At 37.5% G+C, this 16239-nt stretch overlaps 1 protein-coding gene and 1 long non-coding RNA gene across 4 annotated transcripts; one reads left to right on the top strand and one right to left on the bottom strand.

Annotated features, from left to right (window-relative positions):
* Positions 1 to 98: 98 nt before the first annotated feature.
* LOC124185352 lies at positions 99 to 15728 on the top strand. 3 transcript variants are annotated; one of them, XM_046576026.1, is made up of 15 exons: positions 99 to 206; positions 308 to 766; positions 1759 to 1909; positions 2164 to 2322; positions 2449 to 2861; positions 2944 to 3092; positions 3503 to 3831; positions 4104 to 4444; positions 4897 to 5102; positions 5188 to 5473; positions 5591 to 5730; positions 5908 to 6057; positions 8308 to 10923; positions 11005 to 11076; positions 15594 to 15728. In XM_046576026.1, coding segments are annotated over exons 3-15 (4986 nt in total). In that variant the 5' UTR covers positions 99 to 206; positions 308 to 766; positions 1759 to 1786; the 3' UTR covers positions 15596 to 15728. The 3 variants fall into 3 exon arrangements, with proteins under 3 accessions (XP_046431982.1, XP_046431980.1, XP_046431981.1); XM_046576024.1 differs by lacking the exon at positions 15594 to 15728 and having other exon boundaries at positions 103 to 206; positions 11005 to 14691; XM_046576025.1 differs by lacking the exons at positions 99 to 206; positions 308 to 766; positions 15594 to 15728 and adding an exon at positions 837 to 996 and having other exon boundaries at positions 11005 to 14691.
* Positions 14843 to 15859, bottom strand: LOC124185355. Its single transcript, XR_006871375.1, has 2 exons — positions 15570 to 15859; positions 14843 to 15220 (listed from the first exon to the last, which is right to left on the bottom strand). It is a non-coding gene; the product is annotated as an uncharacterized LOC124185355 (long non-coding RNA).
* Positions 15860 to 16239: the final 380 nt, after the last annotated feature.

Here is a 16239-nt window from a genome sequence, read left to right as displayed (position 1 = left end):
TTCAAATTCTTGTTATGGGTCAAAGACCTATGGTTCGGACTGGACTGAAGATGAAGATGTACGAATTAACCTAGCCTTATGGATTTTAGCGTATCTGTTAGGGATGCCCTTAGAACATATATTATGGGGTTCTGAAGGGCGGAGGAGGAAATTGCAGTACTCTGCTATGCTGACTGAACTTTATATTCGGATCCCGTAAGACGTCGGTAAGTGCACGATAGTAAAATTATCCCCAGACCCGACAACCATTATTAAAAATAACCCATGTTTCGTCGATAACGGTAAATCTGCGGTCTCTTTCTAACAGATAAAATAGAGAAGGGCAGAACAACATTGCCTGTCTGTGGTAATACACGATCGAAATGCGATCAGTGGACTGAATGGTCTATGGCCGAATCAGCTGATTATTGTTTTCGTTGGGCGAGTAGAATTGATAGGTGAGCCTCGCCTGAAACGTTCGAATGGGTGATTTGGCTTTGTTTGGTGAGATTGGTGATTATTTCGAGCAGTGAACGTAAGTGTGAACGTGAACTTGATCAGATCTTGCCTTTTCCCTACGTGATTATATCGATAAGAGACTAAAAAAATATCGGATTAAGTTCAGCTTGGTTCGTCGTCGAACGTGGTAGTGACATCGATGCTGCGAGCTAGAGAGCTGTCAGTAGTTGCAAAATGACGCAGTAGACCCTGGACGGAACGGACTGGGAAGGACGGACGAACGAACGATGCTGCGCTCCGCACGATGAGTGGGAGATTTTACTTTAATGTAAGTAAAACTGTAACGAGTTTTGCTACCGCGGTACAGATCGTCTGTGATCGGATTTAATTTTGGCATAAATAAACACTTTATCGGGAAACAGCTGAGAAAGCCCAGCTTCAAAAATATCGCCTTTGTTGTGGTGACAGGAATCTATTTTTCGCTCTTGCACGTAACAACCTTCTACCGAGTTGTATTACACCTACGCATAATGTGTGACTACTGCAATCGCGTTAAATGTATGAAAACAAACTTAAAATTATTCCATTAATTTTGTTGTACTCCAGCAACTATACTAGCATTTGAATTTGCATTGTTTTTCTTTTTTCACCCTTTCTCTCTTCTTTCTCCCGTTGACGATACATTTTCGGAAGACAAAGAAAATTACATGAAATGTTAAAATTGAGTTACTACCTTGGAGTACTAGTGCTGGTTCAGCAGCTGTGCTCAAATTGCGCAATGATTAAGTGGTAAAATAGATGTTCCCCTGCCATAAAGTCAGGGCCCAACTTATTCTTAATACTCGGAACTGTATTTGCATTCCGTTTTTCGAATAACATCAGACATTCTGATTGTAACTTGTTTTTATAAAATCCTCTGTCACTTCTGTATTATTTAACTTCAAACCCTGAAAGATTGACTAAGAAGATAATTGATTGATGCCACTTATCAATATGGCTTTAACTGTTTGAACTTTGTTCGACTCTTCGATAACATTGCATCTTCAAAAATTATAATTGATGGTATTTAATATTTGAGGAATTTTACTTTTTTTGTTACAGAATCCTATTTTTCAAAATTAAATATCATATTTTTGCAATATTGCTCTATTTTTCTCTCCCGACATAAAGTGACGAAGATTAAAATTCAAGTAAAATTGAATAGCATTACGAGTCCTAGACAAAATAGATAGCCAACTACAGATTACGCTCGTTAGTAGACTTATGTCCATCTTATGTTTGTCCCTTGCAAATAAAATGGATTATCACCCTATCTTTCAGAATCAAGGTGTAACTTCAACAAGGCAAAATGTCAGCTGAGTCACCGAGACGAGGGATACACAAAGGAGCGCAAGTGGTATCACCGCAGCCTGTCAGCGACCGGTCGATTATTGAAAGTGTGGCTGGCATTATAAATGATATCGTCCCTCAAGTTGGTTTATTTTATTTTGTATATTTATTACTTCAATTTACAAGATTAATATCCTACATATTGACAACTCGCACGAAAAAGTCAGTCCATCTTACAGCACGTTGGGTAGCTTGTGAAACTTCACCTCCACACATTCTGCATTTATGTGTATTAATAACACAGAAATTCCCTCCGAGTCATATAAAGCATGGAAAGTTCCAAAATTCAATGTATAGCCGGATTGATGTTACATTACTTGATGCTCTCCCTTTCAGGCCTATACTGGGACACCAACCGTCGACAACAAGGAATCAATAACATGGGCTAGGTTTGAGTACGCTGACGTCAATGACCCCATTCTTTATCCAGACTATAACGAAGGTTCAAGTACACCTCCGCTGTTGTTGGTCCTTGGGTATGGGACTGGTGTACAGGTGAAAAATTTACTCGTAAAACAAGTTCTGTGTACATGGCAATGATGCTGTTCGAAGTTTACTGCATGTTTATCAATTTTTGACCTAGACTTTAGTTATTACATGAAATGAATATTAAAACTCCAGGTATGGTTGATAACTGCATCTGGAGAAGCTACCGAGGTTCTTTCCTGGCGCCAAGGAGTTGTTCGCACTTTAAGATTTCTCCCAAATCCCAAGGGAAGCAATGAGCAGAGTGATCTTTTCTATTCTAAGAGACCATTGGTTTCCATCTGTGATTCAGCTGGCCCAGGACCGCAATTTTGCAATATCGGATTTATTTCTCTCAAAACTGGAGAACAAGTGAAGAGCATCAAGTTTAAAAACCCTGTCAACGACGTGCTTGCCAATAGGAGAACTGTTATTGTTACTTTCTCAGAAAAAATTGCTGTCTTTGATGCCAAAAATTTAGAAGATATTTTAACAGTTACAACTTGTTATTTGAGTCCTGGGCCTAATTCTAATCCTGTAGCTCTTGGAACAAGGTGGTTGGCGTACAGGTAAGTCAAGTTGAATGGTGTTAATCTCAAATACTATTACTATTACTACTGCGACACATTATTGTATCTATAACAATTGCAGCGAAAAAAAATTAATACCGGCAAGACGGAGCAGTGGAGGGAGCGAAGGAGAGGGTACACAAAGTTATACTGCTACTGTCTTGCATGCTGCCAAATCGCTTGGAAAAGGACTTAGGGGTTTGGGCGAGACTGTAGCATCTACCCTGACAGGCAAGTAATCAGGATTGATATTTAGACGTTGGAAAGTTGTTTGTATATATCTATTAACTTTTTGACCACCGTTAAATGGTATATCATAATTGTTTAGGAAATTTCTCAACAAAACTTGCGTACACATCAGATACATTTGGTAAAATGCTTCTGTTAGGGCTCACGGTACTATAGTGGCGTGTCAGCGTTAAATGGAAAGCAAAAAAACCAGTGGGCCTATTGAGTGCTTCAAATTTTCGGCACAGAAATCACAGATATTTATTGATTTGAAAAACATATATGAGAAACCTAAACAGGCTGTATAGTGTTAGTAGTTTTTCGAAGCTGACGTTTAATCAGTTTTTGATCAACTTAGGACAGAATTATACAAAATATCTATTATACGTTAACTTCCTGCTACCTCTACTTAGGAAACTCGGTGCCTCCGTCAACTCCCAATAGTGTTGGCTTTGATACAACCCAGCCAGGTGTTGTGACCATACTTGATCTTCAAGCTGCCAAAGAAGATAAAGAGTTGGATGACGGAACAATTGAAACAGTTCTAGCACATTTCACAGCTCATAGCGATGCGATAGTAGCCATGACGTTTGATTTAACGGGAGCTTTACTCATGACTGCTGATCGTCGAGGTCATGATTTCCACATATTCCGGATACAGCCGCATCCTGGTGGACCTACATTGGCTGCTGTTCATCATCTCTATGTATTGCATAGAGGTGATACTACTGCCAAAGTACAGGTATGTTACTATTACAAATCGGTGTACCAACTCATTTTACATCACGACGCTGAAAGGAAAAGTCAATTCAATCGGTCATTTTCTGCTGCTTTTGTTTTTTGTTTGATCAAATGTCCGAACATTTTCGAACATCTATAAAATATTTCAAATGCCTAGAAAGTAATGTCAGTACAGTTAAGGGTGTCGCTCGTAATCTAGTTACATACTTTTATATAGTAACGGAAGATTTGTTTAATAAGTTATTCATTCAATTCGTTGTATTCTTATCATAGGACATGACGTTTTCAAGTGATGCAAGATGGGCAGCTGTATCGACTGTTCGTGGCACAACCCATGTTTTCCCTGTTGCACCATATGGCGGTCCTGTCGGTGTTAGAACCCATTCAACTCCACATGTTGTTAACAGACTCTCAAGATTTCACAGAAGTGCTGGATTGACTGCCGACGGCACAAGATCTCATTCTCCGGTAGCTCACGCTGAGATTCCAGTGTCAGTTTATCCTTATTCCAATCCTCGGCTACCACCGTACCCTCATCCAACTATTCTTCATCCTCTTGCTCAGATACGCCAACCGTCTACGTTGAATCACGTCAATAACCAACCTCTACCCAGGTAAGAATATTGTTACAGACGTTATTGCTAATGACTGTATTCATTGTACAAATGGATGCAAATATCATTTATCGTCCTGATGTTACATAGTTATTATTGCGAAGTGAAGTAATTCATCGTTATTATTGTGGTTACTTTTGTTGTTGTTATTAATATTATTATCATTACGTAATTATTATTCGTTATATGAAAATGCTATTACTTTATAGGATTAATAACAATAATAATAATGATATCAATAATAATAACAATTTAACCCCCTGTACCCTTTTGGATATGTCTCCATAAGCGATTACTTTATGCGGGGTGAGGCAGGGATGGGTTAGTAACCATCATCGTGTGTCTGCAGCGATCTTAAAATATTGAACATAAACTACCACGTCACAGAAAGTAACCTAGCCTAGCCACGTATAAATAAATATTAGCATTGTTACTTTTAATGTTTCAAATAGACCTCAGCAAAGACAACGCCTTCAATCTGAAGACAGTGGGAGTTTACCATTGAAAATCTGTTGTTGTTTTGCACCGCAAAGAGCATGGCTCTATGCCCAAAGAGATGCCGGAAACAAAGTGATCAAACGTTCCGTTGACTCGTTGTTCATAATGGCGTGTCACGGCAACATGATACAATATGACCTAGAACCGAAACCAGCGGCAGGTACAGAAAATTTTTAAAATTTGTGCTGTGAATGTTTCATAGATTATATGTAATCTGCTGAAATGAAAAAAAATTTGATTGGCAGGAATTCCAAAAGAAAAAGTCTGTGACGACACTACGATCGAGTTAGATGTCGAGGCCAAAGGGCAGTGGCCGTTACTCAGATCCACAAGTTCACTCGAAATATTACCACCGCTCCCGGGATCAAGTCTACTGCTTAGCATACCTGTAACCCCAAAATGTAAGCCTGCTACAGAGTCGATAGAAGATCAGTGGCTGAGTCAAGTTGAGATCGTAACTCACGCTGGACCACACAGAAGATTATGGATGGGGCCGCAATTCATTTTTAAGACGTACAATGCACCCAGTGGGTAAGTTTAGTAATGTTTCGAATTAGCAATCTATGTAGCACTATTATAGAAATAATATAGCAGCTTGTTGAACCTTATTACTGAGATAATTAAAAATTAACTCATCTACTTATTTAGGGTTGCAGTGAACCTAGTCGAAGCAGAAGCTGTGGAAGTTGGTGTTACAGCAGGATCGCGACCTGCACGGTCTAATCCTGTTAACATGCCGCATACTACCACAAGACCATTGGTTCCCGTTGTTATTGACGGATCAGGAAGTGAGTCAAATACTCTTTCCACTTCAACTTATTTTTACTTATAGAACCTTGTGAGGTTTTTCTTTCACTTGTAAAATGTAGAATAATGGAGTGAGATTATTTTTCATCTTAATTGATCTAGTGAAAACTTAAGGTCTGGCATTTGAATATTGCATGGTTAAAAATACATGTTTACAGGCAGCTACGAGCAGTCACCTAGGTTCCTGGAAACCTATGAAGACTCACTGGAAAATGATACTATAAGCGTTGGCGGTGGAGAGAATCAACTCCGAGAAGATTTAGCAGAAGCTATGTTGGAAACAGCCACCACGCCGCACCGTGTTCCAGGTAAGCTTTGTCCTAACGTAGGTTTACAAGAGCACAAAACTCTCCCCGGACACTTGAGACGTATGTTTATTTATGAGAGGTGAAAACATTTGTCAGATTAATTCATATAACATCGTCTTTAGATATTATCTGGAAAAAGTTTCACTTATACCATTTTGGACATTTGTACAGTCTTGCTTATCTTATCTTTTCGTCCATGGGGGGAAACTATAACTTCTCACATGATTGTATACGTACTATCTCAATAGAGACAGACATTTAGTATTCGATTTTCTTAGTTTTCGCAGTTCACCTTCTATGTTGGAGAAGTGGGCTCATTTGAAATCTTTAGTATTCAATAAATCGCAGCTACTTCTTGGAAGTCTGAATTCTAAAAATCTGAAGTATGAAGGCAGCACTGTACACGTTATCTACACATTTTCACAATTTACGTTAATATAGCTGATAATTAGCGTTTTTTATACCGTTCACTAATTTGTGTCACTGTTACCCATACACTTATAAACGTAGATGGAGCATTCAGTAGAAACAACTGAAGCCAATGCTCAACGAAGATAGAACTACTTTAAAGTACTATGAAATAGTTAGGTTTTCTTCTAACATCGTATTATCTCTGTCTGACTTGCGAGTAGCAGGAATACAGACAATACAAACATTACCAATCCTGTTATGCCCAAGTTCCTAATGTGCTGCCAGAGTGAGAGAGAAGGAGATATTGCTGTCCCTCTCTGTCGATAGGTTCAGTTGTCCTCACTGAGTGCTCTAGATACATTTTCAAGCAAATGCTGCTACCAGACTACATTGTTGCCCATATCTATAACAATATCTGAGTCCATGTTAGATAATGGCAATGTTTATAACTTTCAACCCTTGTCTTTGAGCAGATGAATGTTGAATAAATGAGCTTGTGGGGGCGACCATTTTCAGTGGCACTGAGCAAATGCACTCGGGTGAAAATATGGAAAAAATATTTTTGAAAACTTCTCTGTTTCATAACGCAGTCTCAACCGCCACCAAGTTCAGAGCAATAGTTAATAGTAACCAATCTTATTTCAGGAATATGTGTACTTTTGTCATCCGCTAATCACCAATTGGCAAATAATTGGTTTGCGTGTATACACAACTAATAGCTTGGCGATCGTTTGTCACCCGGTTATTGTGTACGGACAACTATACATACTTGTAGACCTCAAACGCTGCATGTGGCACATAATTATTATTAGTATTTTAAGTTCTAAATAATATACAGAACTGGCCAGTGGCAGGTATCTCAGTTACACCCGTCGGGTATACTTTATGAATTTAAGCCCATCGCTAACACACATTGTACAAATTACCTACACCCGTCCTGATGTCTTTGCTTGTCGCAGAAAAAACCGATACCCTGCACAGATAAATTTTTAGCCATGTGTACTGCATTCGTTCATCAAAAGATGCGTTTACACCATCCACAATATTAAATAACACTCTCTTTGAAATTAAGACGGGAATGCTTATGACTACGTCTCGGATAACAATGACTTTTAAATTACGTCGACCCTCCTTCGCTTTAACAGTTTTTGCAAGCTAGATAAAGAAATTCACAATTGGCTGTAAACTTACAACCAATCATAAAAGTTAGTCTTAACCCAAAGTGCAAGGTCTATGATATGTTTATGAAACATATGTATACTTTTTTTTATTTGCATTAACTTTTTAATCCTTGTCCGCAACCTAAACTATACGAATCTCTTGCTATTGCACACTCATTTTATTACAAATCTCGTATGCAAGGCCAAAGTCTCAATGTAGAATTATATTTGACATTATTATAGATCGTAGAAATTATTTAAATATTAATTTCCTCCAGAGTGCACTTGCATACGCTATACTCGAGTAACCTGATTCTGACTCTTGTAACGTTTACCGTTCTCCTATTAAGAGACTGTCAGCATCTGTTGTTGATCCAGGTATACCATTAGTACTCGTACGTATGTTCAGACGATGTGCAGCTACCTGCGCAGACCAGTAAAGGAAATTATCATTTGTTGAAAGCTTTTTTAGTATGCATGCAGTCATATGAGTATCTGAAAAAATTCACCCCTTTCAACCCCAATCTGTCGACTTTTGATCCTTCGTTTTAAACTCGTTTAATTACTCATGGGTAATTTGTCTGATTTTACTTCCTCCTTTTCTATACTCCGTGCAACAATTAGTTTACTTGGTAGATCGCTGCGATTGATACCTGCCAATGGCTTTTTCTGTTACTAGGGAGGCGAGTGGTAGTTGAAAGGATGGGACAGCCCGTCACTAAAGTTGTCAACCCTCTGGGCACCGTTATAACTATCTCTGCCGACGAGGAAGATATTGTTTCCAGTGATAATTATGAAATGGACAACAACCTGGAGCCGCTCCGAAGTCTTTGCGCACAAGAGGGTCCTGCATCACTTGATGATTTTAAGCAGGAATCACAACCTGTTAAAAATTTAACAGAAATTTGTGCTGAAATGCGTACAACTAGTGATTCAGCTCTTGACTCACTTGCCAGTCAGGATATAAAAGAAGTTGTCGAACAAAAAGCACTATATGCAGAAGCAATGAAGCTAAGATCGAAAGATACAGTCAACTTTGACGAAGCCGGAACTTTCAGTGACGTTCAAATGACTCTAAATTTATGTGCTGAGGCTGGTCAAATACCAGCAAGCCCAATGACTCAAGCTAAGGAAAACCCTTGGAATCAAAGATCAACATCCACCCGATGGAAACTGCAAGAGACTCAAATTGCTAGGGCAAAATATGTTGTTAACTACGATGAAGATACAGTCGTTTTCACGGACAACAAGGAAACAGTAACTGAAAGAACTCATAATAATGAAGAAACCTCCGAAGAAAGCAATCATGTTCAAAATCCCCTCTGTACAAGCAAATACAGTAATAATCCTATCTTAGATAACACAGTGCGTGAACAAACTAAGTGTGTTACATCAAAAAATTCAGGTGAAGGACAAATCAATACAAAAGAACTAAAGAATTTTAGTCTACACACGGGAACTTCATCTTTTGATTTGACCTCAATCAAGGACCAGAAAGAGTATAAAGATAAAAAATCAAAACAAAGAAATGAGAGTGAGAACAAGTCATGTTTAGCATTACAATCCAACCAACAAGACGAGACAAACAAAGTCAATATCTCTACGGCCAAAGGTATTCAGAAATCACTACCAATTAAAGAGAAATTTAGCAAGAAAAAAAATAGGAATAAGCACAAAGATGTTGACCGATTCGAGTCGTCATTTGAAACTATCAAGGATTCAGAAATACATGCGATAACATTACCAGCTACAGATTCAACTTCTGTAAATGAATTTGGCTCCTGTGCAAATGATAAACTTTGTCAGTCAGACAGCGGTACATCAAGACAGAATCATACTGTGGAAAAATCATTTTCTGATCAGGTATTGCATATCAATGACGTTAGTGAATATTCGATTTTAGAGAAAAACGAATACAAAGACGGTGTATCTTCAAATCATTCAGACGAAGATTTGGAGCACATTGACACGTCCGAAGTAACACTAGATCTGGCATTCCAAATCATGCCAAGTAAAATACAAGACTTTGAAACGGCGAATAATCCTGGTAAAAGCCCAACGACAAAATGTAACGATTTACTAACGAAGCGAGAGAGAAATTCAAGCAAAGCTACATCTTCTGACGATGATATGGAACACATACATTCTTCAGAAATATCAGAAGATTATTCAAGACGAGTTCAACAAAAGCATCAATTTGATACAACAGGAACTGGATCTGACGCTGAGTGCATTAAACTTGGGAAATCCCGAAAAGCTATTGCACATCAATCTGCAACTTCTCCCAGGGTCTGTGAGGATGGTACGTGTTCAGAAGGAAATTATGTTACACTGGAGACTGATGTACACAAACGATCTGAAATCACAATTGAAGACGAGTGTGCGGGGCAGCAAGTTTTCCTCAGAAATGAAGCTGATCGGATCTACCCAAAGGTACTTGCAAAAGTTTTGGATGCGGAAGAAGTAGTTGAATCCAATCCAGATGTAAATAAGGGGAAGGAAAGGGTCAAGACCACCAAAAACCGAAAAAAAAAAGATGACGTTCTGGTCGTTGTTGTTTCCAATACTGTGGAAAAAAATGAGACTGCATTAGACGAATGCCCTGATGATTATGTTAGCAGCAAAAGAAATAAACCACCAGGAAACGTTGTAACTGAGGACATGGATGGGTGCGTCGATAAAGCAACAGGTGCGCCTGCACCCTCCCGACGCTTTGCACATAGGGATGGAAAACTGATGTCCAACGAAGCTACATCTTTGAGTAATATTGAAATCATTGATATTGATGCCTTGCGAAGAGCTGAGGCTCGATGTGAAATTGATGCAAGTCACGTCAGTAGCGGTGATTGTAGAGTCTCTGAATTTAGACCTGAAATCTTGCTGGGTCGACCAAAAAAATCACGGAAATTAAAGAAGATCACTCATTGCGATACAAGCGGAGACGGTGCACTTAATCCTAGTCCTCTGAGTTTGTCTAAACTCAAATTGCTCGAGACAGAAATACAACAACACGAGCCGCCTGAGATTTCTAGTGCAGCACAAAGCGAAGAACGGAACCCTGCAAGCTCATGGAGCTCTGTTGTGAAAAAAAGTAGAGATAAATTAAGCTCTGGAATTTGTGAGAGATCTGGAGATGCAGAAAAAGAAATTGATCTTGAATCGAAGATGCTCCAGCGAATGGAACCAATTTCGATTAATCAACCCACATTCCCAGGAGATAGACTCAAGAACGTTAATAAGACATTTGATGAGGATAATGAAACTGAAGAATGTCCGAAACCAATCTTGACTCCTGGTAAATACAAACAGTTGAGATCTAATTGTGCATCTAATGAATTTTCTCAATTTCCCAGTACTTATTTTAAACCAATTTCAGGAAATGAAGTCAACGAGATTTTAGATGGATGCAGGAGATATACAGCTGTACAAGATGATCGCTTGCAAAAGTGTAAGGATACTAGAGTTCACAGAGATATTAAAGACCAATTCAGAGAAAAAGTCAATGAATCTATGGAGTTAGAATTCTCTGACTCTGTTCCGTTTTTATCTACTCGCGAAAAAGATACCCTGAAGTGCGACTACCCAGCGCAATCTTTAGATTGTGACCAAAATCTCGCAGAAGATTCGGAATTGTCATTGTTGTTCGACAGTGACGACAAGTCGTATATAATTAGCAAAAGTGAGTCTGTAGCAACATTGGTACAAGCTGGGGACCACTCATCTTCATCAGGTCGTTCCTCGAAAGAACCTTCACGTGAAGCAGAAGTATCACCTTCAAAAGAAAATGATATTGATCCAGAACCTGCAGCTGTCGACTCTTTAAATTCGTCCGATGATACGAACGTAAATAGTAATATGATGGATACAGAGGAAGAAAACTCGTCAAAGGAAAATATTGACAAGGGTCCTGGAAATGGTTGTACAACTGCTAAAAAGGGGAGGTCGAAAAAGAAACGACGCAGATGAGTAAACGAATGTGTAGACGTGCAAAAGGCCAGCCTTGCCTTATATTTACTTTTTATGCATGTCACCGGAGTTGATTAGCGAATTGTTATTTATAATTTAAATACTTGAAATGTCTTGATCGATTATCATCTATATAGTAGCATAGTCAACAGTAACAAATAGTATTGTACTCCTGGTGTATTGGATTAAAATATAACCCTTCTGACTACACAGACTATAATCCAATAAGCCAGGCATATAATAAATAAAGTCTGGTTTACAATGGGACACATGCGCTGTACAGACGCCATACTTGGAAATAATATTCATGCGTTCGCTCATCGTTATTAAAGTGTATTGTATCTATGACAAGTACGTGTTCCATTGTAAACTGGGTTTCACAGAATTGTAAGTTAGCTTTAAACTTAACTTATTGTGTTCAAGAATTGTAAGCCAGTTGGGTATATTTAATGGCAATTAAGGTCTCTAATTTATAGTAACCCAGGCACTTCCATCTACAAGGTTAATGGATGAAATTTGGACACTGTAGTCACAGGATATATAAGGGCGGCATAGAATTATTAAAAGGTATAGTAAATGATAATGCATCGGGTTTATGCGAGTGAGTATTATAGCAAGCCTTATGCACACCAAAAGTGTATCACTGTATTCCTTGCAATGCCACCACTGACAAGTATTAACGTCAGCTAGGAAGTACGAGTCTTCTCATGATTGTACTTACCACAACAATGCGTGAAGCATTACCCTGACAACGCAATAATTTTCAGTACCCCGTTGTTCTATATCTAGGTAATTGTTCCCTTATGTTCACAATTGTTCACTCTTACTGTCATGGGCATTCTGTCCTACTAACTAATTGTCGTATTTGAAAATCAGAAACTGGTGTTAATTGACCGCTAGGTGTTCAGCAGAAATTATTAAGAAATATTTAAAAAAATAAAAAAATAAAAAATAGATAGAAAATGCAGGAGTAATAGAAAAAAAATGACAAAAGCTTATGCAATTTATTTGAATGTAGCTATCACTAGGTACTACATAAACAACCTTAAAGCACGGAAAAAATTGCTAAAAAAAATTATACTTAGAAAAATAGAAACACATCAACTACACTTAGGTAAGAAAACTGTTGTGTTATACTCGCTTCGTAGCATGATCTTATTGCTGTATTGTTCGTCGTCATGATTTAGTATCTGATCATCAGCTTATAACTTATTGACCGGTATCGATAGGAAATTTTAGGGTAGCCAGTTGAATGATAATATGCATTAACAACGGAAGTCAACTTACCCACTTTTAATTTTATGGCTCCTGACAAATCTTCAAACCTTCAGATATCGTTAGCAAATTGTGGAGTACATTTGAAAGAATGCAGAATATATTTTTTGAGAATGAACGAATTAGGTTCAGAATTAAAAAAATACTAAAAAAAATATACACAACGTATATTTGTAGAACATACGTTGCCCTATTGCTTTCAGCTCGTTATTGTCTGCCGCTGTTTAATTCAACCGTGTATTTATGTTTTCTTCTGATTATTAATAGTACATTACGACCCTAGGCCCGAAAGTTGGATTTCCTGGCCGCGTGTGATATAAAGGCCGAGGCGAAAGGAGTAGTTGTTCGCAACATTATCTAGATTACGTATAACTATTATTCAAAAATCTGTTTGATAAAATCGTAAGAGGTAATAATTTCACCTATGTACAATATATACATACAAACACGATAAAATATTTTGAGATACCAAATGACAGGAGTTGTAATATATCTGTTATGAATACAAGAGAAAAAAAGCGCTGAGATATGAAACAACAAAAATTTAGTAATAACTGTATAAGTATGACATAATTTGGGATAACAAAGGCATAATTAAAGAAATAGTTCTACGAACACGATAAAGTTTGTTGTGACGAAAAACATGGCAAACCGGTATTTGCTGCAGTCCAATCTTTGAGGATGTTTACTGCTTTTATTATATTCGTATGAATTTCTTAGTTAAATTATTCACGAGAAATAAAAGTAATTGAATCATGGACACTATAATTTCTAACAGCAGCTTATAGTATATATATCAACATTTCGAAATTGTTCCATGACAGAGGATTGTATTTTTCAGTTTATTAAATCTTCCCTCTCGATATGCAATTTACCATGGTGTTTACAAATTATTAATGAAAATGTAAAACAAGTACCAGTAACGTTTTGACTCTTACTTCAAATAAATCACAATAGTAGCATCTTGATTTGTATCATACTGTGGTTCCTGCACAAATCTGGAAATGCCCTAGAATTAGAGAATTGTCAGGCCGACTGCATAATTGGCTGGTAATACCTATTACGGTAGCTGAATTATTATAATAATAAACGATTGGTAGGCAATTTGCAGCTGGAGGAGACGCTCTCTTGAAACTGTCCGAACATGCAGGCATGTATCTATTATTATTTAGCTTATACTATATTTATTTTTAATTATATATTTATTGCTGCAGCGTGTAGGTGTATGTATATTTATTTCTGCAATTTTATAACCATGGGAGAACTAATAATCAATATTCGATATACAGTGAATATGGGGAAACATTTTATTTGAATGCTCCAATAATCATCAACATTCATGGATAGGCAATCAAGCATTCACTCTTGAGACTCAAGTGGGAAAAGCAACAGATTTTGTTTTGCCCATCATACGGATTCGCTCAGATGTAAACATAGATTGTAGACTTACTAGTTTATTTTATAGTATGACTATACACTCGATTATCATATTATACGAGTATTGTGCTCTAATATAGTTTAAGATATCGCATGCTACAACATAAGTATTACATGGACCATCAATATGTTGAATTTTGTGTGAAAAGGTCAGACTATCATGTCCAATAGCTTTTGCTTACAATTAGTTCTTAATTGTAGAAATTGTTCTTATATTGAGTGAATTAAAATATAAGTTGGATAGTTAGTGTGCAAAATATATTATACAATCTATCAGCTTATATGAACGTCACACGAGTAGGTTCATGAAACCTACTAAATTTTGAAACTAATAATATGTACTGGAAATTGGAATACACGAAAGTAGTACAAAAATTGAACTATTTATCGACTTTTGAATTATCTAGCACCAGTCTCAATATCACCATGCTTGTGGGTCATCTTATTATATAACAGGCCTAACGTTACATGCCATTACTTACAAAGTAATATTTATTCTTGTGATTATTTGTATAAGTCAAATATTTTTCTGGATATTACGAAGATCCCATACCAAGCCCGCGAATACATTTGATAGTAACTACCCATGCGGATCTGTACTATGTAATTGTTTGGATGTATAACTATAAAACCTTATTCGATCTACAAGTTAGCAAGGGACTAACAAACGCAAGATTCAGTTTCACTCCTTTCAGTAAAGCAATAAAGTTTCAAAATTATTTCTTCACTGTGAATAATAAATGATGTATTTCAATATAGAGTTAGAACTCCGCTAGTGTCAATTGCAATATGGTCAATATACATTTCCTATCCCAGTACCCTTTCTGTGACGGTTTGCTGCTTTGCTAGTTGAGGCTGCAATCACTTACTGCAGCAAGAAGCGAACGGGTTGAGGTTCCCTGTCACCCAAGGACCTAGAAAAAGTCAATGAAGTCATTGAGCTCTTCCGACACCCTGAATGGTCTTCCCGAGCATTTGACACAAGCTAGGTTCCAATGTAACAAGTTTCTTGAACTGGTAAATGACATAGAAAAGAAGCAGATCGAGTAATCTAAAAAAAAAAAAAAAATTAAAATAAACCGTTAGAACCACAATTACTCGTCTTAATGTCGTTATCCTCCATATGATGTGTTACATTCTTTACCACCCCACGGTTTTCTGCTATACTTTTGAAAACAACTTTGCTATTTCACTGATTCTCAAATCACTTTACTAGCATCCAATTCCTTCAATAATAATTGTATTTTGTGATAAAGTGCCTACAAATAAAGGTCTTCTGTGTTGCAGGAGGTAGCCAATCTGTAGCGAGTTACGAAGATTTGAGCTCCAGTAGCTTCAGCTCGGCCAGCAGAGCCTCCCTGGATGCACGAAGTTCACCAACGCCTTCCTACGGAGCCGAGAATATGATGGTTTTTCCAGGGGACAGTAGTGGATCTATTTGAGATTATCTGAGGTGCGCAGCCATGTTGCCAAAGTGGTTACGCTGCCTCAGATAGAAACGGGTTATCGATAGATAACCATTCATTGATCATTCGTCAGATGGTTTCGACAATCGTGCAATACCTTCGACTCCTACTGAACACGGGGTTAAATTTGGAACTGGGGGTGCAACTATGCGATAGTGGAAAATTTTTGGATTTTGAATTTTCAGCTAAAACCCGAAGTACAAGTAGCAAAATTTCATGCTGTTCCAAAGTTGCACCCCTAGTTTAAAGTTGTCCGAGTTAATGGTATATCAGAATATAAAAGCATATATATAAATATGTACGCACATTTATGTATATACCACGTGTCGTAATGCCAAATTTCATTATCAGATCGTGTGAAAGAGTAAAAATCTCTATACGAAGTTGCCTGAAGATGCTGAAAAGATCTTATTCAGCCCATGGCATTTCTAATATGTCGAAATCAAATTAGCAAAGTTTATTCTAAA

The sequence above is a fragment of the Neodiprion fabricii genome, chromosome 6, assembly GCF_021155785.1.
Source record: "Neodiprion fabricii isolate iyNeoFabr1 chromosome 6, iyNeoFabr1.1, whole genome shotgun sequence".
Lineage (NCBI taxonomy): Eukaryota > Metazoa > Arthropoda > Insecta > Hymenoptera > Diprionidae > Neodiprion > Neodiprion fabricii.
Note: the sequence above shows the minus strand (reverse complement) of the source record. Positions and strands in the feature narration are given on the sequence as shown.